Source organism: Salmo trutta, chromosome 17 (genome assembly GCF_901001165.1).
Source record: "Salmo trutta chromosome 17, fSalTru1.1, whole genome shotgun sequence".
NCBI lineage: Eukaryota > Metazoa > Chordata > Actinopteri > Salmoniformes > Salmonidae > Salmo > Salmo trutta.
In genome coordinates, this window is record NC_042973.1 from 50,649,904 (window position 1) to 50,674,392 (window position 24,489).

Here is a 24,489-nt window from a genome sequence, read left to right on the forward strand (position 1 = left end):
TTTGACCCCCCATTTGTTCAGGGACACATTATTCCATATCTGTTAGTCACCTGTCTGTGGAACTTGTTCAGTTTATATCTCCGTTGTTGAATATTATGTTCATACAAATATTTACACATGTTAAGTTTGCTGAAAATAAACGCAGTTGACAGTGAGAGGACGTTTCTATTTTTGCTGAGTTTATAGTTACAAAAATATATAATGGGGGATTGGAACTTATGCAGACAATTATATTTATGGAAGCTACAATCTATCTGCAACATTAAAGCTGATCTACCACCAAAAGAAGAACACCAAAAAAAATGATAATAAAATGGTGGCCTGTAAGTAGCAAATATGGATATATGTAGACCCTTTCATAAAAAAGAGATAAAACAATATCCAATGAGTATGGAATATAACTTACAATGTCAACAAGTGACTTTGATTTGTGTGACAGTAATATACATACATTTAGATAGAATCTTCAACTGTATTATCCTCCCTGACGTTGTAATTGAACTGCAACTTGCCAGAAGAAGAACTGTGAGAGTGCCATCAAATATGTTACTTCCACTATTAGGACACACGTCCTTTCCAGCCAAATGGAACCATCTTCAGCAACATCTCCAGCAGGTAGTAGAGGATGAAGAAACAGTTGACCGTCTTGATAACAGAGGGAAATATAACATCTGTCAATCTCATGGAGGCATAGACATGCATGACCCATACTAGCTACACCTACATTAATCACTTATGTGAGAAACAGAGTAGCTGAAGTAAATACTGTCCTTGTACCACATAAAATGGTCTTGAATTGCCTAGTAGTCCTTCCGTTCAGTGTCTTCTCACAGTCAATCACCAGGATAATCTTGAGGAATACTGATGAAAGTTAAATTAATATACTGTACAGTACATGTTTTTTTTTTGTATCTGAACTACATCTAAACCTCCCTCATGGGACACTTTGCTGAACGAAATGCATGAAATGTGACCTGGCCTTTTCAATATCTGACGATGTTTGTGCAGTGCTTATAGGAACCACTAGATGGCCGTCTCTGAGCGGTTTTACTGAGCATGCAACAGCATGACCTAAGAGGAATTCCACATACACGTGGCAGGCAGTAGAATTTAAACTCTTGGTTGTTTAACCTTATTATAGGCTTGTTGGTTTAAGGGTATGATTCTTGGTTAAAATGCAAGAGGTCCCTACTTTTAAGAACTTAAATTACTTTCAGTTAATTTTTTTACCTTTATTTGACTAGGCAAGTCAGCTATGAACAAATTCTTATTTACAATGACAGCCCAGACACAGTGGGTTAACTGTCTTGTTCAGGGGCAGAACAAGAGCTTTTTACCTTGGGGATTTGATGTAGCAACCTTTCGGTTACTGGTCCAACGCTCTAACCACTAGGCTACCTGCGCCCCTCAGTATAAATACATAGTGAACGAAGTATTTGTGCATTCACCCAGTACCTATATTACTGTAAATAAGTAGACTGGAATCCAAACTGATGAACTTTGTTTCCAAACAATGGTGAAATGGAGCATATCAACTTGGATTACAGACTAGTGAATATTCCGTGAAGATCAAGCAGAAACACAAACAAATAAATGAACCTTTTACACTCGTGGGAATTGGCCTATATGGTATGTGCAACATAAGACAACAAAATTACAAGGGTTTGAGTGAGAGGCCACACACCTGTCCAAAGTGTGCACAGTTCATACTCATTTTAATGCACTTTTATGACTCAAAGAAGTCTTCAACTATAAGGTGTTTTATTTTTCTGCTCTTCTAGCTCTGCCATTGAGGAACTAGAGCAAGCACACTTGTAGTTGTTTTGTTTGGAACACAACCTTGCATCCCCGCCATCACACAATTACAGTTGCTGTTTACGCAATCCAAAAAAAGGTCCATTATAAATCGCAATCTGGGTCAAGTGGGCATCATTTGAAAGCCTGTTCTTTTGCCAACATGACGATATAACAGTGTTAGGCTTTCACAATGCAATTCAGGGAAACAGACCATAATATTGGTCCACGTAAAAAAAAAAGTAATGAGCGCATTCAGGCGCGTGCGCCGTGGGAAATATTCTTTAAGTGATAACGCCAGAGAAGCCGGTGTTTGGAGGATATATTGACACGGATGTTGTTCGTCTCCGGCCAGCAAACTGTGCCAATATATCCTCCAAACACCGGCGTTGAGGGCATTTTAACTTTTATACAACGGGTTACCAAAATATTCAAATAATCATTTACATACTTTCATTAAAAACTTTACTGTGATGAATTTATTCATACTATTTCAAAAATGTATTCCCGACACAAATCTAGGGTTCCTACCAAATCCGGCTGGTCGTTTGTTCTATTGGTTCGGTTGCCAGAGTCGCGACCCAGTCATTTAGTCTTTTTGTTCTGTATCTATGGACGCCACCCAGTCGTTAGTTCTACATGTTCCATGCCATACTGTCTGGCAACATTCTTATCCCTTGCTTGCTAGCTAGCCAACTACGGCTAACTTACAGTCAAGTCAAACAGTGCAGCCAGAATAACAGCAAAGTAGCTGCATTTGCATTTGTTTAAGCTGTTTTTGTAGTGACATTTATGTGGATACATCCATAACAATGAGCTAATGAGGTCGCGATTTCGCCTGGCATAGAAAATTTGCTCTCTCGTCAAGACATTGTAGTTCAGAGGAGCTAGCCAACAACACAGCTAACACAATCACTTCAAACTGAAGGTGTAAAGACTGCAAACTAGCTGCACTTCATTTCGTTTAACCTTTTTTCAATGGACATTCTTTGTAAATATCCATAAATATGATGCCAGCTGATCCATGATTTCAACTGGCTGAGAAACGTTGCCCGCCTGTCTGTCTCGTCCCGATTCCCAACACATGCATTACTATGGGACAGCCGGAGATCGATTATGAATATTGAATCAATGTTCCAAATGTTGGAGAGACAGACAGCATGGTTTATACAAATCTACACTGTTGAAAATGTAATGTTAGTCTAAAAGAAATGTGAGATAATGTCTAGATGCTTTTTATAGTGGCGATCAAGTTTCCACTAGGCAGGTAGCCTAGTGGTTAGAATGTTGGGCCAGTAACCGAAAGGTTGCTAGATCAAATCCCTGAGCTGACAAGGTAAGAATCTGTTGTTCTGCCCCTGAACAAGGCAATTAACCCACTGTTCCTAGGCTGTCATTGTAAATCAGATTTTGTTCTTAACTGACTTGCCTGGTTAAATAAAGTGCTTGGCTGATGAGACAGTGGATTGTGTAGTCAAATGGAACAGAGTTAATAGGCATTTTATCATCAAAGATTTAGCCGGTGTTAACTTGTGGAATAGACACCGGCTGGAATGCAGTTTTAACCCCTTTCAACATTCAGGATTAGACCCACCCATTGTATAATTCACAATAGACACACATGGGCTCATTCTGTTCCGAACAACCCATCATGTAAATGTACAGCAAACATATTGACCATAAACGTTGACACTGCATATGACCTGAGTTTTATGATGGAAATGTCAAGTGCACATTTGGACGGGTGTTTGGCTTGCTTGCACGACATCATAGCTGTATTTTATTATAATCCTCAACGTCTCGACTTAATTTATAACATTTCCCGAACTCAGACAACAAAGAATTGGCTAAAGTTACCCAATTAGCAGAAGGGATGGGGGCAACTTCTTGTCATGCGAGGAGCTCAAGTTCAGAAAGGCTGACACCATGTACAGCATGTTACTGTACAGCCTCTACGTTCCAATTTAGCCGTTTATCAGTGGCCAAATTTGCCCTTTTCAACCCGTATACGGGTACGATTGTAAAGGCTACTTAATACAGTATTGTAACATTGTGAACTTGTGAAATTGTGACATAGTGAACTCACACAGGTGCTGACATCGTTGGCCAGGGCCACTGCATTCCCCACCACAATGACATAATGCTGACTGATGATAAACTGAACATTCTGCAGGAACTTAGATTGGTATTCAGGCAATGGAGGATGCTACAACAAAAAAACAACAAGGAATTGAATAAGCTGTGACATTTACTTTAAAGTATCTTTTCAGGTTTGTTTGTTTATTATATAAGCCATATTATTTCTTCCAGGAAGTGCAAGCACAAAGGCAAACGATGAAATTATGATTGCTGTTAGACTGACCGTCAGCTCACTGCACAGATTGTAAGAAATACATATTGTGGTAGAGATGTAAAAATATATTTGGGATTCTTTTAGACATATACTATATACTACAGTACATATAAATACAGTATCTATCGCTATGTGTAGATATAAGCACATACCTGGTTGATCCTGTCCTTGTGTAGCTCATCAAACAGTCTCCGGAAGGCCTCGCTGGGGATGTAGCCACGATCTGGGGATGTAGCCATGATCTGGGGCCAGCTCTGACTAGATGCGTGGGTATAGATGTGGATACACAGATCCGCGAGCCATTGCGCCCCCCCCCCCCCCCCCACACTATGCACTGTACTTGTTTTGAATGATCTATGTGTTTTCACTGAGCTGCCCTTCTTGGCCAGTTCTCCCTTGAGAAAGAGTTTTTGTGACCTCTACCTTCCTGGTTAAACAAAGCTTAAATAAAATATATATAACAAAAAAACACATTTTGTCATCAAGTAAATCTTCTGAAAATCCTGACAGCTACTGCCATTCAACTAAAATACACTAGCTAAAACTTTTCAAAATAGGTTTAAGGGCCTAAGCTAAAAAACATAACCCTTGTCCCAGTCTCCACAATATATTGCTGAGTGCGAACTGACAAAGGGGATTTCACTGTACCTCTCCCCTTGAAAGAGCAGCATGCCAAACATGGTGAAGAACCACTATCAAGATCACACTGTAGAGAGGAGCAAAACATTACATAGCACCTACAATGCACTCCTTCCAGTTAGAACCCTTTTGGGTTCCATGTAGAACCTTAGAACCTTATTCTAAGAGCGCACGTCTGTGTTAGTACAAGATAGCGTTAGTTGTGCAACCATGGCCTTTCATGAACATGTACAGAAATGATTTGGCATGAGTAAACTGTTGCTTCAGTACCTTGTGATTTCCAGTAGTGTTCTCTTGATGCATTTCAAGGTGTTCTTCATCAATGATGAATTTTGAAGGAGGTAGAATGGATGAAGAAGTTCTCATTTTTACAGTCTACAAATACAAATGACAATGAGATATCAGGACAGAACGTTCAAAGGACATTAGAAAACAAGCTTACCCAGTCTTGTAGACTCAATATAGAATAGAGCATCATAGAAAATATGATTACATTATCAACCATGTGTTTTGGTTCCAGAGGATAGAGTAGATATATGACTTTGCTTACCTCCTCACAGGCTCTGGGATAATGTCCTGTCAATGACAGACACTGAGATGACCACAATGTAACCCACCAGCCATTTTGGCATTTCAAAAACTCCTCATGACCAATCAGGTAACTCCATGAAAGATGAATCACTTCCAACTAATAGGCTACTCATCCTTACAGTAACATGTGAAAATGTTGTGTATGATGACGACACTATGAAATTGATTGAGAAATGTATGCAAGTGGTGCGTGATCCTAGCCTGGTCCCAGATCTGTTTGTACTGTCTGCCAACTCCTACTGTCATTGTCACACAAATAGGCATTGGCAAGACAGCACAAGCAGATGTGGGACCAAGATAGCATAATCTTGGGGTTACACATCAACAGCTATCTACACATCAGAAGTAGGTTTTGGGTTTCTTAGCTTGACAATGGAGTCGAGATTGAAGATGAGTAGGCAGATGATCTCGATGCCCTCAGTGAGGCCACCGGTAGATTCCCAGAGTGTGTTTAGAACGCAGGTCAGAGGTCACAGGGCAGAGACGAGGGCCTTTCGATGAAGGGCCAAATATCACCACATGCAGGCCCCTGATGACACACACAGGAGAAAATAGTTATGAGTCATAAGTAACTCATATAAAAAAAATGTGAAGAAAAAAAAGGAAAAGAAAGCTAAGGGCCTAGACTTTGCACCATCCTGAAGCCTTCTCTGCAAGTTAATTTGCCTGTCATAATCACATAGCCATCAATAATAATACACAGGACTCGCTTACAATTTAGGCTTTATTAATAGGACTACTGACTGTAGTCCCTGATAATGGTAGGCTATGCCTCCAAACAAATTCGGACAAATAAAGTGATCGTGACACGAGAAACTGTATGAAGTTCCTAGCTCAGAGTTTGTTCATCTTGCCAGTTTCCCATCAATCCAAGCGACTTACAGGAGCAATTAGGGTTAAGTGGCTTGCTCAAAGGCACATAAACAGAGTCTTATCAGCTCAGGGATACAAACCAGCAACCTTTCAGTTACTGGCCCAACGCTCTAATTGCTAGGCTACCTACCGCCCATATACATTTGTTTTTCTGTTGGTAAAAAAACTCTGACAGTGCGATACACTTCATTTGACATAATGTAGATACATTGTTCAGTGACTAACCAGAGAAACTCATCGAAGTGCAATAAATGCAAGCATTGCACACCTCCCGCGTAAAAATGTTCAATTGCTCAGGGCCTCTGCCACAGGCGTTCACCTCAGGGCCACGTCCATGCTGCTTGCTGTTGTTCTGTAACGTGTCTAAGCATTTCTCTGTGAATTTCTCCCAAGCAACATCATCATCTTCTTCTGTGTAAATAATAACGGACGGTGCTGAACTGGATCCGACCAAATAATAACATGTCCATAGCCATTTACCGGAACTGAACTACAAATCCCATGTGCTATCCGGTAAACTTGCAATCCTTCGCTAATCTTATACCCATTTTTTTTGTTCCACGGACCAGAGCGGAGGAGTAAAGATAACACTGAGTCATATGTGCATTGTGCATACAGCTATCGGTAAAGCCCGGTACTAAACATACAGTACGGGTGGACCGGGAATATAATAATAATATACATAGATTTGAATGCCATTATAGAAAACATGGAAAAGGGGGATCAAGATGCGGCATTGATGGCACTGCAGACCTACAATAAAACGGTTAATGGTCGCCGTCGTTACGAAATATGAAAGCTGTGACTTGTGTTCTTGTAGTCTAAGTTACGTTTCCGTGCAATTTGACAGTGTTAAGTGCTAATATAGAACTTGAGACGATGTCATGGTTCTCATGACACTGGTGGCCTATTATGGTGAATGTAGCAGGAACATGCGATCACGCTGTTCAACAATATCATAGAAATCCCGTGTGATTTTCTGAGAGGTGGGTGGCATAGTGTTTATGTCGAGAGTGATAGTGTCAAGTAACTGTCAGTTCACCATCAACAACTCAGCAACTGTTTGCTTGAGCCTTCTATTCTATATATTCAGTGCATGTATTAGGCATTTGTGTACATCATAATGCTGTTGTCAGGGGTTATGATGTCATATTTTCGGGACACATTACAGGAAGACTATAGCAGTTTCCTCACTTGACGTTGGCCAAAATATATGTTTTATTATAGGCATAATGACTAGCAGGAGAAAGCCAAGAAAATCCAAGGAATAAGAAGATAAACTTTGAGTATCTAGTATCTTCTAGATGCCTGAGGTTGAGCCTTTCCCCCATACTACCATACTACCACCCTGCTTTGCTCTTCTCTATAGAGGCCATCGCCTGGGCAACCGATCCCATGCTGATCCCATCCCCTCTTTAGTCAAAAAGCCTAGCTTCCCTCACTTGAAATTCTCTATTTATCTGCAAAGTTGTTTTCTTTTTTCTGTAGCCTATTATTCCCAGCTGTTCATTCAGAGTATTATTAGCTTGTAGGTGAAAGGTTGGTATTTGTAGGAAGGTTAACAGTGAAAGCCCAAAGCCTAACATTTTTATGTAAGTATGTCTGATCAGAATTAAAAGTAACATCTCAGCTCCATCTCATAAGGGCACCTTAGCGGCTTAGACAAGTATCCTGTTCTGCTCACAAACTGTGCCCTTCACAACTAGTCTCTCTAGACCAGGGATGGGCAACTGGCAGCCCCAACTGGCAGCCCCTTTTTTCTCTCTCCGCTATCAAGAGGGGGGGGCCGCTAAAAATGTAGGGCCCCCCAAAAGGCTAGGGATGGCTCTGACTGCATGTGGGTGTGGGTGCACAGAGTCACTATGGCCCCTCATGATGAGTTTAGATTGTTGCCCATCCCTGCCTTAGACAGACCGGTTGCCTCCCACAATGTTACCAATGTTCCATCATGTTGCCATGGTCTGAGATTTCCTAAACTACTTGACAACAGACACTACTCCGCAAATATGTTTTAAATCGTATGGCCGTTACTGGCATGTGACTTTGAAATAGGCCTAAATCAGTTCAATTGGATTGAAGGCAAAGCAGACACAATACAACTGTCTATTCACCCCATGGAAGATTCCATACTTATTAATTGAGTCACAGAGTTTAGAGAGGCCTGTTTTATTTGTCTTTCCTTAGAAAGTTACCTCGCAGAGACTATCCACCAAGCAACAGTAGTTAGCCCTTTCTAGGCCTCTGTGGGATGTATCTATTGACATAATAGGATTAAGTCTTCTGAAAAACACAAATAGATTCCAGAGCCTTCAAGGCTCATCAAATCCTGTCCTGTCTAAATTGCTCTCATCTGATCCAATAGCTTCAGCCTTGACACCAGTCTGTTTTTGCCCTCTTTCCAACTCCTTATTGTATTGTCATGGCAAACACTGTTTGGCGTTACAATGAGCGACAATGAGTTGGCTAGATAGCATAAACTGGTATGGCGCCAGGCTATTTGAGCTTACTGAAGCATAACAAAGGGCTAGTCTGGTACTTATGCCTACTGTAGGTATACCTGTACTATAAATCGTCTCCGGAAGTGATCCATATGCTCTAGTTTTTTGGTGGAAAATGAAAAGCAATTGATCATCCTTTTGGCAGCATTTCAAAAAAATAAGTCACCTTCCTCATACCTTTACATCAAAGTTCATTGCAATGACAAAACAAGGAAAACGCTCTCAGGCATCACTGGAAGATAAGGCCTCAACTATATTGTACTGTATGCTAATTCACAATGGACTATGTATTAGGCCGGGTAGCTGTTTTGTTTTCAAATGTTTTGTTGAAGCTTTTAGAATCTTTTCCTTTTTCTTTGTCTCCCCCTAGATGACTCAGTGCTTCTTATTTAACACAGATGAAGAGGATGAGAGAGAGGTACAGTACAGATGAAGAGGATGAGAGAGAGGTACAGTACAGATGAAGAGGATGAGAGAGAGGTACAGTACAGATGAAGAGGATGAGAGAGAGGTACAGTACAGATGAAGAGGATGAGAGAGAGGTACAGTACAGAGGAAGAGGATGAGAGAGAGGTACAGTACAGAGGAAGAGGATGAGAGAGAGGTACAGTACAGAGGAAGAGGATGAGAGAGAGGTACAGTACAGAGGAAGAGGATGAGAGAGAGGTACAGTACAGATGAAGAGGATGAGAGAGAGGTACAGTACAGAGGAAGAGGATGAGAGAGAGGTACAGTACAGAGGAAGAGGATGAGAGAGAGGTACAGTACAGAGGAAGAGGATGAGAGAGAGGTACAGTACAGAGGAAGAGGATGAGAGAGAGGTACAGTACAGAGGAAGAGGATGAGAGAGAGGTACAGTACAGATGAAGAGGATGAGAGAGAGGTACAGTACAGATGAAGAGGATGAGAGAGAGGTACAGTACAGATGAAGAGGATGAGAGAGAGGTACAGTACAGATGAAGAGGATGAGAGAGAGGTACAGTACAGATGAAGAGGATGAGAGAGAGGTACAGTACAGATGAAGAGGATGAGAGAGAGGTACAGTTTTCATTTGTGCTGAACTATTTCACCTGTTTTGTCATTAGTCAGCGAGGCATTGGAATAATTGGCTTTTTAGCGATACTGTTTGCTCGCAATCTAGATTATTTAGAAAGGAGAGACGGAGATTTTAGTTTGTAACATTGTTAATGTTTCATTAAAATCCACCATACTCCACAGAGTATACTAGAACTTACAGTAGGCAGGTCAGTATCACCAAATCACCTCCATCCTAACCCTCTTCTCCATCTTTCATCGCTTTCTTCTTGCATGCCTGTGTATTAGGAGGAGGGGAATGGTACTGTTTTAGTATATTTCAAGTTTATCTCTAAAACAAATTCCATCCTTAATGTAAGTATTTTGCTTATGTGACTTATTATTATTGTATATATCAAGAAATACACTTTGGGTTTCCATGTGACAAAAGATTAGCCTCTTAGTAGACGTAGAACATAGAACACTGTTTTCATGAGAGTCAACCTATAACAAGTGATCAAGACACGTATGGCTTTAAATCTCCTGGGGAAGCAGGCCCCTCTTCCTGTGCGTACCCAACTAGTTGATGAGGGGTCACCCATGTTTTTTCTGCTACTTCTTCCAATATTGACTCAATTTTGTCCAAAATTCATCAGAATTACGCTCATTAGTGTTATCAGCACCATGTTGATTATCCTTTGAGATTATTATACCTATACAGTTGAAGTCGGAAGTTTACATACACTTAGGTTGGAGTCATTAAAACTCGTTTTTCAACCACTCCACAAATTTCTTGTTAACAAACTATAGTTTTGGCAAGTCGGTTAGGACATCTACTTTGCGCATGACACAAGTAATTTTTCTAACAATTGTTTACAGACATATTATTTCACTTATAATTCACTGCATCACAATTCCAGTGGGTCAGAAGTTTACATACACTATGTTGACTGTGCCTTTAAACAGCTTGGAAAATTCCAGAAAATGATGTCATGGCTTTAGAAGCTTCTGATAGGCTAATTGACATAATTTGAGTCAATTGGAGGTGTACCTGTGGATGTATTTCAAGGCCTACCTTCAAACTCAGTGCCTCTTTGCTTGACATCATGGGAAAATGAAAAGATATCAGCCACGACCTCAGAAAAAACACTGTAGACCTCCACAAGTCTGGTTCATCCTTGGGGGCAATTTCCAAATGCCTGAAGGTACCACGTTCATCTGTACAAACAATAGTACTCAAGTATAAACACCATGGGACCACGCAGCCATCATACCGCTCAAGCAGACGCGTTCTGTCTCCTAGAGATTAACGTACTTTGGTGCGAAAAGTGCAAATCAATCCCAGAACAACAGCAAAGGACCTTGTGATGATGCTGGAGGAAACAGGTACAAAAGCATCTATATCCACAGTAAAACGAGTCCTATATCGACATAACCTGAAAGGCCGCTTAGCAAGGAAGAAGCCACAGCTCCAAAACCGCCATAAAAAAAACAGACTACGGTTTGCAACTGCAAATGGGGACAAAAATCGTACTTTTTGGAGAAATGTCCTCTGGTCTGATGAAACAAAAATAGAACTGTTTGGCCATTATGACCATCGTTATGTTTGGAGGAAAAGGGGGAGGCTTGCGGGGGTGCTTTGTGGGGGTGCTTTGCTAAACTGGTGTACTTCACAAAATAGATGGCATAATGAGGTAGGAAAATTATGTGGATATATTGAAGCCACATCTCAAGACATAAGTCAGGAAGTTAAAGCTTGGTCGCAAATGGGTCTTCCAAATGTACAATGACCCCAAGCATACTTCCAAAGTGGTGGCAAAATGGCTTAAGGGCAACAAAGTCAAGGTATTGGAGTGGTCATCACAAAGCCCTTACCTCAATCCTATAGAACATTTGTGGGCAGAACTGAAAAAGCGTGTGAGAGCAAGGAGGTCAACAAACCTGACTCAGTTACACCAGTTCTGTCAGGAAGAATAGGCCAAAATTCACACAACTTATTGTGGAAAGCTTGTAGAAGGCTACCCGAAACGTTTGACCCAAGTTAAACAAATTAAATGCAATGCTACCAAATACTAATTGAGTGTATTGTAAACTTCTGACCCGCTGGGAATGTGATGAAAGAAATAAAAGCTGAAATAAATCATTCTCTCTACTATTATTCTGACATTTCACATTCTTAAAATAAAGTGGTGATCCTATCTGACCTAAGACAGGGAATTTTTACTAGGATTAAATGTCAGGAATTGTGAAAAACTGAGTTTAAATGTATTTGGCTAAGGTAAACTTCCGACTTCAACTGTATATACAAAATATAAATATACAGTGCATTCAAACTGAGCAATTGGGGGAGAAGGGCCTTGGTCAGGGATTTTTTTATATTATACATTTTTGAAAAAGGCTGTAACCTAACATAATGTGGAAAAAGTCAAGTGGTCTGGATACTAAAACTAAAACAATCTTTCCTGTACTGAGATATACAGTGCCTTCGGAAAGTATTCGTACCCCTTGACTTTTTCCACATTTTGTTAGATTACAGCCTTATTGTAAAATTGATTCAATATTTTTTCCCCTCATCAATCTACACCGAATACCCCATAATGACATAGCTAAAACAGGTTTAGAGAAATGTTTGCTAATTTATTACATAAGTATTCAGACCCTGTACTTAGTACTTTGTTGAAGCACCTTTTGCAGAAAATACAGCATCGAGTCTTCTTGGGTATGACGCTACAAGCTTGGCACACCTGTATTTGGGGAGTTTCTGCCATTCTCTGCAGATCCTCTCAAGTTCTGTCAGATTGCATGGGGAGCGTTGCTGCACAGCTATTTTCAGCTCTCTCCAGAGATGTTCGATCGGGGTTCTAGTCCAGGCTCTGGCTGGGCCCCTCAAGGACATTCAGAGACTTGTCCCGAAGCCACTCCTGCATTTTCTTGGCTGTGTGCTTAGGGTCGTTGTCCTGTTAGAAGCAGAACCTTCGCCCCAGTCTGAGGTCCTGAGAACTCTGGAGCAGGTTTTCATCAAGGATCTCTCTGTACTTTGCTCCAATCATCTTTGCCTCTATCCTGACTAGTCTCCCAGTCCCTGCCACTGAAAAACATCCCCAGAGCATGATTCTGCCACCCCCATGCTTCACCGTAGGGATGGTGCCAGGTTTCCTCCAAACATGACGCTTGGCAGTCAGGCAAAATAGTTCAATGTTGGTTCAGACCAGAGAATCTGGTTTCTCATGGTCTGAGAGTCTTTAGATGCCTTTTAGCAAACTCCAAGTGGGCTGACATGTTCCTTTCACTGAGGAGTGGCTTCCGTCTGGCCACTCTACCATAAAGGCCTGATTGGTGTAGTGCTGCAGAGATGGTTGTCCTTCTAGAAGGCTCTCCCATCTCCACTGAGGAACTCTGGAGCTCTGTCAGAGTGACCATTGGGCTCTTGGTCACCAAGGCCCTTCTCCCCCGATGGCTCAGTTTAGCCGGGCGGCCAGCTCTAGGAAGTCTTAGTGGTTCCAAACTTCTTCCATTTAAGAATGATGGAGGCCACTGTGTTCTTGGGAACCTTCAGTGTTGAAGAAATGTTTTGGTACCTTTCCCCAGATTTGTGCTTCGACACAATCCTGTCTCGGCGCTCAACGGACAATTCCTTCGACCTCATGGTTTGGTTTTTGCTCTGACATGCACTGTCAAGTGTGGAACCTTTCTAGACTGGTGTGTGCCTTTCCAAATCATGTCCAATCAATTTAATTTACCACAGGTGGACTCTAATCAAGTTGTAGAAACATCTCATGGATGATTAATGGAAACAGGATGCACCTGAGCTCAATTTCGAGTGTCATAGCAAAGGGTCTGAATACTTATGTAAATAAGGTATTTCTGTTTTAAATTTTGTATACATTTTCTGCTGCCTGATGTCTCTCCTCTGTCCCTTCATATGTACCTTCTGTTGTCCCCTCTGACCCCAGCCACAAGCTGTTCACTCCCTTACTGTCAGGCAAACGGTATCAGAGCATGAGGTCTGATACCAACAGGCTCAGAGACAGATTCTATCTGCAAGCCATCAGACTGATGGACACTTGAGCTGGACTGACCACCTGCACTGACTCTACACACCTTAGCACACATGCACTCACTCACGCACGCACGCACACACCCACACAGATATACAGTACCAGTCAAACGTTTGGACACACCTACTCATTCCAGGGTTTTTCTTTATTTGTACTATTTTCTACATTGTAGAATAATAGTGAAGACATCAAAACTATGTTGCGCCTACTTCACCACACTGTCTGTGTGGGTGGACCATTTCAGTTTGTCAGTGATGTGAACGCCGAGGAACTTGAAGCTTTCCACCTTCTCCACTTCTCCAGCCAGCTGGTGTGCGCATGCTCTGAGGACTCGGCTAGAGATGCCGTCTGAGCCAGCAGCCTTGCGAGGGTTAACACGCTTAAATGTCTTACGTCACCAACAGAGAAGGAAAGCCCACATTCCTTGGTAGCGGGCAGCGTCGGTGGCACTGTGTTATCCTCAAAGCGGGCAAAGAAGGTTTTTAGCTTGTCCAGAAGCAAGACGTCGGTGTTCACGACAAGGCTGGTTTTCCCTTTGTAGTCCGTGATTGTCTGTAGACCCTATTACATATGTCTCGTGTCTGAGCCGTTGAATTGCAACTCCACTTTGTCTCTATACTGATGTTTTGCCTGTTTGATTGTCTTACGGAGGGAATAACTACACTGTTTGTATTTGGCCATATTCCCAGTCACCTTGCCATGGTTAAATGCGATGGTTCGCGCTTTCAGTTTTGCGCGAATGCTGCCATCTATCCACGGTTTCTTGTTAGGATGGGTTTTAATAGTCACAGTGGGTACAACATCTCCTATACACTTCCTGATAAACTTGTATCAGTGTATTCATCAATATTGTTCTAGGAGGCTATCCGGAACATATCCCAGTCGGTGTGATCAAAACAATCTTGAAGCATAGTTTCCGATTGGTCAGACCAGCGTTGAATAGTCCTTAGCACGGGTATCTCCAGTTTTAGTTTCTGCCTATATGAAGGCAGGAGTAAAATGGAATCGTGATCAGATTTGCGAAAGGGAGGGGTGGGGAGGGCCTTGTAGGCATCCCGGAATTTGGAGTAGCAGTAGTCGAGTGTTTTAGCAGCGCGAGTACTACAGTCAATATGTTGATTGAACTTCGGCAGCGTTTTTTCCCTAAAATGTGCTTTGTTAAAATCCCCAGCTACAATAAATACGGCGTCAGGATATGTGGTTTCCAGTTTGCATAAAGTCCAGTGAAGTTCTTTGAGGGCCGTCATGGTATCGGCTTGAGGGGCCAAAGAGAATTCTCATGGGAGGTAATACGGTTGTCATTTGATTGTGAGGTATTCTAGGTCAGGTGAAAAGAGGACTTGAGTTCCTGTATGCTATCACAATCACAGCATGAGTAGTTAATCATGAAGCATATACCCCTGCCCTTCTTCTTCCCGGAGAGGTAAGAACTGAGAACCTGGCTGTACGGACTCAGACAGTATATCCCGAGAAAGCCATGTTTCTGTGAAACAGTGTACGTTACAATCCCTGATGTCTCTCTGGAAGGAAATCGTCAACTTTATTATCCAGAGACTGAACATTAGCGAGTAATATACTTGGAAGTGGTGGGTGGTGTGCGCACCTCCTAAGTCAGACTAGAAGACCACTCCAAGTACCTCTCCTCCGCCGGCAGTGTTTTAGATCGGCCTCTGGAATCAGTTCAATTGCCCTGGGAGGTACGAACAAAGGATCCGGATTTGGGAAAGTCGTATTCCTGGTCATAATGCTGGTAATGCTGGTGAGTTACCGCCACTCTGATATCCAATAGTTCTTCCATGCTGTATGTAATAACACAAAAAACTTCTGAGCTAATAATGTAAGAAATAACACGTAAAAAAGTTTCCTAAGAGCTAGAAGCACAGCAGCCCTCTGTTTGCACCATTTGTACCATTCTTGGCATTCTCTCAACCAGCTTCATGAGGTAGTCACCTGGAATGCATTTCAATTAAGAGGTGTGCCTTGTTAAAAGTTAATTTATGGAATTTCTTTCCTTCTTAATGTGTTTGACCCAATCAGTTGTGTTGTGACAATGTCGGGGTGGTATACAGAAGATATCCCTATTTGGTAAAATACCAAGAACAGCTCAAATAAGCAAAGCGAAACAACAGTCCATCATTACTTTCAGGAATGAAGGTCAGTCAATCCGGAAAATTTCAAGAATTTTGAAAGTTTCTTCAAGTGCATTCGCAAAAACCATAAAAAAACACCAGCCTCAGAAATTGCAGCCCAAATAAATGCTTCACAGAGTTCAAGTAACAGACACATCTCAACATCAACTGTTCAGAGGAGACTGTGTGAATCAGGCCTTCATCGTCGAATTGCTGCAAATAAACCACTAATAAAGGACACCAATAAGAATAAGAGACATGCTTGGGCCAAGGAACACGAGCAATGGACATTAGACCGGTGGAAGTCTGTCCTTTGGTCTGATGAGTCCAAATGTAAGATTTTTGGTTCTAACCGCTGTGTCTTTGTGAGACGGGGCGTAGGTGAACGGATGATCTCGGCATGTGTGGTTCCCACCATGAAACATGGAGGAGGAGGTGTGATGGTGTGGGGGTGATTTGTAGGTGACACTGTCAGAGATTTATTTAGAATTCAAGGCACACTTAACCAACATGGATACCACAGCATTCTGGAGCGATACGCCATCCCACTTGGTTTGCGCTTAGTGGGACTGTCATTTGTTTTTCAACAGGATAATGACCCAACACACCTCCAGGCTGTGTAAGGACTATTTGACCAAGAAGGAGAGTGATGGAGTGCTGCATCAGATGACCTGGCCTCCACATGACCTGGCCTCCACAATCACCCGACCTCAACCCAATTGAGATGATTTGGGATGAGTTGGACCGCAGAGTGAAGGAAAAGCAGCCAACAAGTGCTCAGCATATGTGGCAACTCCTTCAAGACTGTTGGAAAAGCATTCCAGGTGAAGCTGGTTGAGACAATGCCAAGAGTGTGCAAAGCTGTCATCAAGGCAAATGCTGGCTACTTTGAAGAACCTCAAATATAAAATATATTTTGATTTGTTTAGCACTTTTTTGTTTACTACATGATTCCATGTGTGTTATTTCATAGTGTTGATGTAGTCACTATTATTCTACAATATAGAAAACAGTAAAAATAAAGAAAAACCCTTGAATGAGTAGGTGTGTCAAAACTTTTACTGGTACTGTACCCTCACACACACACACATACACACACACACACACACACACACACACGTTTGGGGTAAACACACATCAGAACTGCTGCTACCAGACACTTATTCTTATTGCTAAATACTGAACAATTTAAACACTTGTCCCCAAAATATTGGACTATAAATTGTGCCTTCCCGTATTAAACGTGTGCTAAAATGTTTATTCTATTCTACTGAGCCATTTACTTTATGTTCATATTCTTATCTTTTATTATTTATTATTGTTGTTGCATTGTCGAGAAGGAACCTGCAGGTAAGCATTTTGTTGGACAGTGTATACCATGTGTATCCGGCACATACAGTACGACTAATACTACTTGTGATATTCACAGATCACAGGGTAGCTTGGTAGCTTTGATTCTATCTTGGTCTGTTTTACATAGTTGTAGTAAACCCAAACCGAGGACTTTCTGGAATTTAAAACCTAATGCAGAACTAGCAAAAGACCATCCTAAACACCTATTCCCCACTGATGTTGAACCTCATGAAAATAACACATTTTCCCTTCAAGAGGGTGAAAGGCCTTTGTTGAATGCTGGCAAGGGACTATACTGAAGTATTTACCAAGCACCCCATTCCCATAGAAACCTTTGGTAGCGCCGACATACCTGCATACTGAGTTGTCTATTCATGCTGTTGCTTGCGTCCCGTCCTCAGAGGTTGGGGGAGCTAGTGCTGGGCTTCCTGGAGCGAGACTTCCAACCGTCCTGCCAGCTGTACTGTCTGGAGACCATCCGCATCCTGTCGCGTGAAAAAACAACACGGCGCTCTTCATCACACACACCTCTATGCATACCCTTAGCCGACACGCCGGCATTGCCATCACCTACAGCAATGTGGACAGCGAGGGTGCCGTGATCCTCATGCCTGTCACTGATAACCCGGACCTGGAAGTCATTGTAGAGGAGCTGAAGAGCCTCTGTAACATCTGTTTGCACATCAAGGTGGAGAATGAAGAGGGACATATGACAAGAATGTACACTACCGTTCAAAAGTTTGGGGTCACTTAGAAATGCCCTTGTTTTTGAAAGAAAAACACATTTTTTGGTCAATTAAAATAACATAAGATTGATCAGAAATACAGTGTAGACATTGTTAATGTTGTAAATGACTATTGTAGCTGGAAATGGCAGATGTTTTATGGAATATCTACATAGGCGTACAGGGACCCATTATCAGCAACCATCACTCCTGTGTTCCAATGGCACGTTGTGTTAGCTAATCCAAGTTTATCTTTTTAAAAGGCTAATTGATCATCAGAAAACCCTTTCGCAATTATGTTAGCATAGCTGAAAACCGTTCTGCTGATTTAAAGAAGCAATAAAACTGGCGTTCTTTAGACTAGTTGAGTATCTGGAGCATCAGCACTTGTGGGTTTGATTACAGGCTCAAAATGACCAGAAACAAAGACCTTTCTTATGAAACTCGTCAGTATATTCTTGTTATGAGAAATGAAGGCTATTCCATGCGAGAAATTACCAAGAAACTGAAGATCTTGTACAACACTGTGTACTACTCCCTTCACAGAACAGAGCGAACTGGCTCTAACCAGAAAAGAAAGAGGAGTGGGAGGCCCCAGTGCACAATTGAGCAAGAGGACAAGTACATTAGAGTGTCTAGTTTGAGAAACAGACGCATCACAAGTCCTCAACTGGCAGCTTCATTAAATAGTACACGCAAAACACCAGTCTCAACATCAACAGTGAAGAGGCGACTCCGGGATGCCGCCCTTCTAGGCAGAGTTGCAAAGAAAAAGCCTTATCTGTCACCCTTAATGACGCTGGAGAGACGAAGCATTCCCCAGCATCATCATAAATATTTGTTGAGTTGAGACCTCTCTTTTTCAGGTCCAATATTATCCAGCCGATGATGCTGGGGAGTGATGTTTCAATGACACAGGTGAATTCTGGTGACCTGCGACTAAATGAGAGACCAGACACAACAGGGACAACAATTAAACCTAGAACGATAACTACGCTTAGAACCACAACTACAATTAGAACCACCACAACAACAAGAACAACCAAAAAAAGCAACAACAACATGGCTCAGGTATCGAGAAGAAGGTTGAGGTAGAATTAATCAACTAAATATCACCTGTAGCCTCTGTCACAGGATCAAGCCTGGGTGTCTGAAGTTTATCAGTGCAGGCAGAGTCGTCAAAACAATGAGTGCGGTTAAATGCACACAATAATGCAATTGTTATGGATGGTCAGATGAACATAAGTTTGATTAAAACGTTGACATGCTTTGCAAGAAGAACGATTTCCCTAATAATCCTGTTTACATGAACACATCTGAAATCAGGCTACCTGATGGCACTCTGATAAATGCTGAAAATCGCCAATCTAAATGAACACAGCGAACATGTTATTTTTGGAAAGCATATTTGTATGTGAAAACTACTTCTGAGACGCAAACATTCAGTCGTTCCGAACACGCTTCACTCGCTGAAGAGGGAGGTTTCCTCGGTCGGTGCTGGCACATGCGCAGCTCGAATACACCGCTGGAACGCCTATCAAGGTGTTTACATGTCCTAATAATTATAAAGATCGCGCAGAAAACCCGTTGTACGACGATTAAGATAAACAGAGTAAGGTGTTTATATGACTATCGCATAATCTACCTACTGTCATTATCAGTTTAATATCAAATTATTAGTATGCATGTAAACGTTCTCAATGACTGTGTACAGCTTTTGAGTAGCATGTGAAACGTAAACTAGATTCTTAAATCCAAAACCGTGTTCTGGGTTGTGTTTAACTTTAGGTGGCATTTTAGCTGCTTTGATCAGTGTGTTTGGATTGGCACTATGGGTATGTGATCTGCCTTTTACAGTTGAAATACTTGCAATATTGGGCTCATCAAATCAAATGTATTTATAGAGCCCTTTTTTACATCAGCAGATGTCACAACGTGCTTATACAGAAACCCAGCCTAAAACCCAGTCCTCTTCTGGCTGTGCCGGTGGAGATTATAAGAGTACATGGCCACCAGATTGTTCTTCAAGATGTTCAAACGTTCATAGATGACCAGCAGGGTCAAACAATAATCACAGTTGTTGTAGAGGGTGCAACAGGTCAGCACCTCAGGAGTAAATGTCAGTTTAGCAGAGCAGAGCATTCAGAGTTCGAGACAGCAAGTGTGGTAGAGAGGGAGAGGGAGGGTCGAAAACAGTAATCTTCCTACTGTCATAATCCTTTCTGGTAAATGTTGTTTCAAATTGACTTGAATCTTGTTTACAATCTCAAAAGACAGAATTAAACAGTGTGATGAGTTTCCCTTTATTTGACCCAGTGTTTTTCCTTGCGTTGCAAATTTTATTGAAGTGATTTATGTTTCTGTAAACGGAGCAATCTTTTGACAGTTGCGTTGTTCTAAACTAGTGCACAGAGAGCACTATCTTCAACTCGCAATCTGTGGATTCTATTCGATAAAATAGATTCAAATTGTACGTTCACAAACATCACAGCATAGTTGAAAGATATATGGTGGGTAGAAATCCGAAGAGGGTAGCCAGCAGAGATAGATGGGATGGGCTGAGGGAAACTAACGGTTGGGATGTGGAACTGGAGACTAGTGGAAGTGGAGTTACTTGGCGGGGGACAGAATGACTCGGAGAGTTGAGGGGAAGCTCTCAGGAACTGTTGCGGGGGATCTTGGATGGTTTGTCCGGCTTCCCGATTTAACTTGGTGGGAAATAAGAGGTTTCATATCAGGTTAAGAAAGATACTGTACAGAAGAAATGAACATCTTCTGTCATTATGTAAATAGATTTATACCATCACCCAGTGTTTCCCAATCCTGGTCCTGGGGACCCAAAGGTGTGCACATCTTTGGTTTTCCCTAGCTAGCACTAACACAGCAGATTCAACAAAAGTTTAGATTTGTAGTTGATTAGTTGAATCAAGTGTGTTAGTGCCAGGATTGGGAAACACTGTGCATAACCTGTATGGTAGAAACATTATTATTGATAGTAAAAGCTGCTCTCTGGTGGTCGATGCAACATAATGGTAAGTGTTTATTGGGGAGAATGCCAAACCTTTTTCTAAAGTGATATAGTTTTGTTTACATCGTTTCAAGTATACAACATGTTCATGTCACAAATGGATAGTTTATATAATGTCTTAACCTTTTACTGCAGTGGGCTTAATCAGGGTCCCACAGAGTGATTCTTGGTAGTCTTAAACAAATCTACTTTGAAACAAAAGGATACACCTCATACACATGGTTATGGGCTTAATAAAAAAGACACCTGTACCATGTCAGATATAGAGTTGAAATGTGTTCAATTTGAGTTTGCATCCCAAAATTACACCTTATATACAGTTGAAGTCGGAAGTTTGCATACACCTTAGCCAAATACATTTAATCCTAGTAAAAATTCCCTGCCTTAGGTCTTTTAGGATCACCACTTTATTTTAAGAATGTGAAATGTCACAAATATACTAGAAAGAATGATTTATTTCAGCTTTTATTTATATCATCACATTCCCAGTGGGTCAGAAGTTTACATATACTCAATTAGCCACAACTTTGGAAGTATGCTTGGGGTCATTGTCCATTTGGAAGACCCATTTGCGACCAAGCTTTAACTTCCTGACTGATGTCTTGAGATGTTGCTTCAATAAATCCACATCATTTTCCTACTTCATGATGCCATCTATTTTGTGAAGTGCACCAGTCCCTCCTGCAGCAAGCACCCCCACAACATGATGCTGCTACCCCCGTGCTTCACGGTTGGGATGGTGTTCTTCGGCTTGCAAGCATCCCCCTTTTTCCTCCAAACATGACGATGGTCATTATGGCCGAACAGTTCTATTTATGTTTCATCAGACCAGAGGACATTTCTCCAAAAAGTATGATCTTTGTCACCATGTGCAGTTGCAAACCGTAGTCTGGCTTTTATATGGTGGTTTTGGAGCAGTGGCTTCTTCCTTGCTGAGCAGCCTTTCAGGTTATATCAATATAGGACTCGTTTTACTGTGGATATAGATACTTTTGTACCGGTTTCCTCCAGCGTCTTCACAGGGTCCTTTGCTGTTGTTCTGGGATTGATTTGCACTTTTCGCACCAAAGTACGTTCATCTCTATGAGACAGAACGCGTCTCCTTCCTGAGCAGTATGATGGCTGCATGGTCCCATTTTGTTTATACTTGCGTACTATTGTTTGTACAGGTGAACGTGGTACCTTCATGCATTTGGAATTTGCTCCCAAGGATAAACCAGACTTGTGGAGGTCTACAATTTATTTTCTGAGGTCTTGGCTGATTTCTTTTGATTTTTCCATGATGTCAAGCAAAGAAGCACTGAGTTTGAAGGTAGGCCTTGAAATACATCCACAGGTACACCTCCAATTGACACAAATTATGTCAATTAGCCTATCAGAAGCTTCTAAAGCCATGAAATCATTTACTGGAATTTTCCAAGCTGTTTAAAGGCAGTCAACTTGGTGTATGTAAACTTTTGACCCACTGGAATTGTGACACAGTGAATTATAAGTGAAATAATCTGTAAACAATTGTTGGAAAAATTCATTGTGTCATGCACGAAGTAGATGTCCTAACCGACTTGCCAAAACTATAGTTTGTTAACAAGACATTTGTGGAGTGGTTGAAAAACGAGTTTTAATGACTCCAACCTAAGTGTATGTAAACTTCCGACTTCAACTGTACATCACAGAAGACTCAAATATAACAAAACTGTTTGACATGGAAACACTGGATTTTCGTAGTTTAAAAAAAAAAGTTTATTAATGATGAAATTATGAAAAGTAGTGATAACATTCCACCCGTGAGGTCAAGAGGAGCGCTTTTGTTCACTGACTGCAGTAAAGGGCTACATCTATATTCTCAGCCACACTGAATGAATAGGCCTACCCTGCAATTCTTCCGATTACGTATTACTTATTAACTTCTTTGCTGGCAGTGCCTCAATATTTGTTACTTTCTAATCCACTTGCGTATTGGCAATACCACAATAGTCTAATAATCACATTTACTGCAGATGGCACCCCTTTTTAAAGACTGAATGGAATGGTTCTTAGAAGGCCTGAGTCACAGTTCTCGCATTACTGAATAATGCTGTACTACCAGTATACAATTTGTTGTGAGGCAAAAATACCCATTTATAAATGCACTACAAGACTGTTAGCTATCAGAATAGAATATTATATATACTTTGTCTATTTTTGTGATCTATCTTCTGCCCACCTATCTGCTTAAAAATGTATGTGCTCTAAAAGTAAATGTATGTGATTGTTTAGATCTCAGGATGACGCATTCATAGTATTGGGACATTCATTTATTGGTACATTCATTTATTGGTACATTCATTAATAGAATCATCACTCATAAAAAGGGTTTAGGAGACGTCTGGTCATCTGGAGTAATGCTCAGGTGAGGTTGCCTGGAGGCCAGCCAGGACAGGTCCACTTAGGAGTGGTGCTTGTAGCTCTCCAGGTGGGCCAGAACATAACCAGAGGGCCCCAGGATGGTGATAAAAAAGGCTGTCATTGCAATGGCTTGCTCCTGGATGAAAACAACACATGACATATGTTTAGACCTGTAACAATTGAATCTTGGAAAACATAACCACATATTGTGTCCCCCGGCCATTCAGTCTGAAGAGACATTAATAACGACTATCAGGGCAAGAAGGGCATTTATTGGTTTCATTGCACATGCTTGCCCTTGCACTCTTATACAAAAAACAATTGGCATATTAAAACAAATGGCAGATTAATACAATTGGCAGATACGTTTAATTTAGAATTTAGCATTATTCTAGTAAAATACAGGATAAAGTCCAACCAAATATGTGACAGTGGTGAGCCATTTCTATTTCAGTTTCCTTGACAAAGTCCTTGCTGTACTAGTTTTAAATCTAACTGGGCACAATCTGGTAAAGTCTTACAAGGTCACATTATTGGCACAATTTCAAGTGGGCTCCATGCACATGAGCTAGACCACAAGGTGGGGGATGTGAGTAGTATACTTGTCGATGCCAAACACATCTTTAAAATAAAGAACTTGAAATAGTCACGCATGCAACAGGCTACTAGCTTACGTGAATGAATTTACAGTGATATTGTCGTTTTGCGCACTTCCCCCATTAAACCATCTGACGTTGATATAGACTCACAAGGCAAACTAAAGTCTGAAATCGAGTTAAATAACACGGATTCGTAATGAAAGGGCGAACTCTAGAAAGGGAGAGTGCGCAGCAACCTACCGCATGTAGCCTACTTACCCCCACGGATATGTGGTGCTTCGCAGGCTTGTGCGACAGGGTGGCTTTGGAGACGATCTGCGACCTCACTGCGACCCTTAGCAAATTGACAGAACCTCTGATCCCCGACATTATTCCACTTTCGTGTATTTTTATTTTTTTCAATCCAATAGCCGTGGTGACTCTTTCTGTCTTGTGGCCCAGGAGAAAGTA

General features: G+C 41.4%; 1 protein-coding gene across 1 annotated transcript; it reads right to left on the reverse strand.

The window, feature by feature from the left end:
- Positions 1 to 405: 405 nt before the first annotated feature.
- Positions 406 to 17,956, reverse strand: LOC115151325 (two pore calcium channel protein 2-like). The gene is made up of 8 exons (XM_029695254.1): positions 17,655 to 17,956; positions 9,984 to 10,060; positions 5,337 to 5,906; positions 5,057 to 5,161; positions 4,796 to 4,853; positions 4,300 to 4,405; positions 3,881 to 4,000; positions 406 to 645 (listed from the first exon to the last, which is right to left on the reverse strand). Exons 5-8 carry the CDS (start codon positions 4,825 to 4,827, stop codon positions 559 to 561), a joined length of 345 nt encoding a protein of 114 aa, XP_029551114.1. The 5' UTR covers positions 4,828 to 4,853; positions 5,057 to 5,161; positions 5,337 to 5,906; positions 9,984 to 10,060; positions 17,655 to 17,956; the 3' UTR covers positions 406 to 558.
- Between the last annotated feature and the right edge of the window lie 6,533 nt (positions 17,957 to 24,489).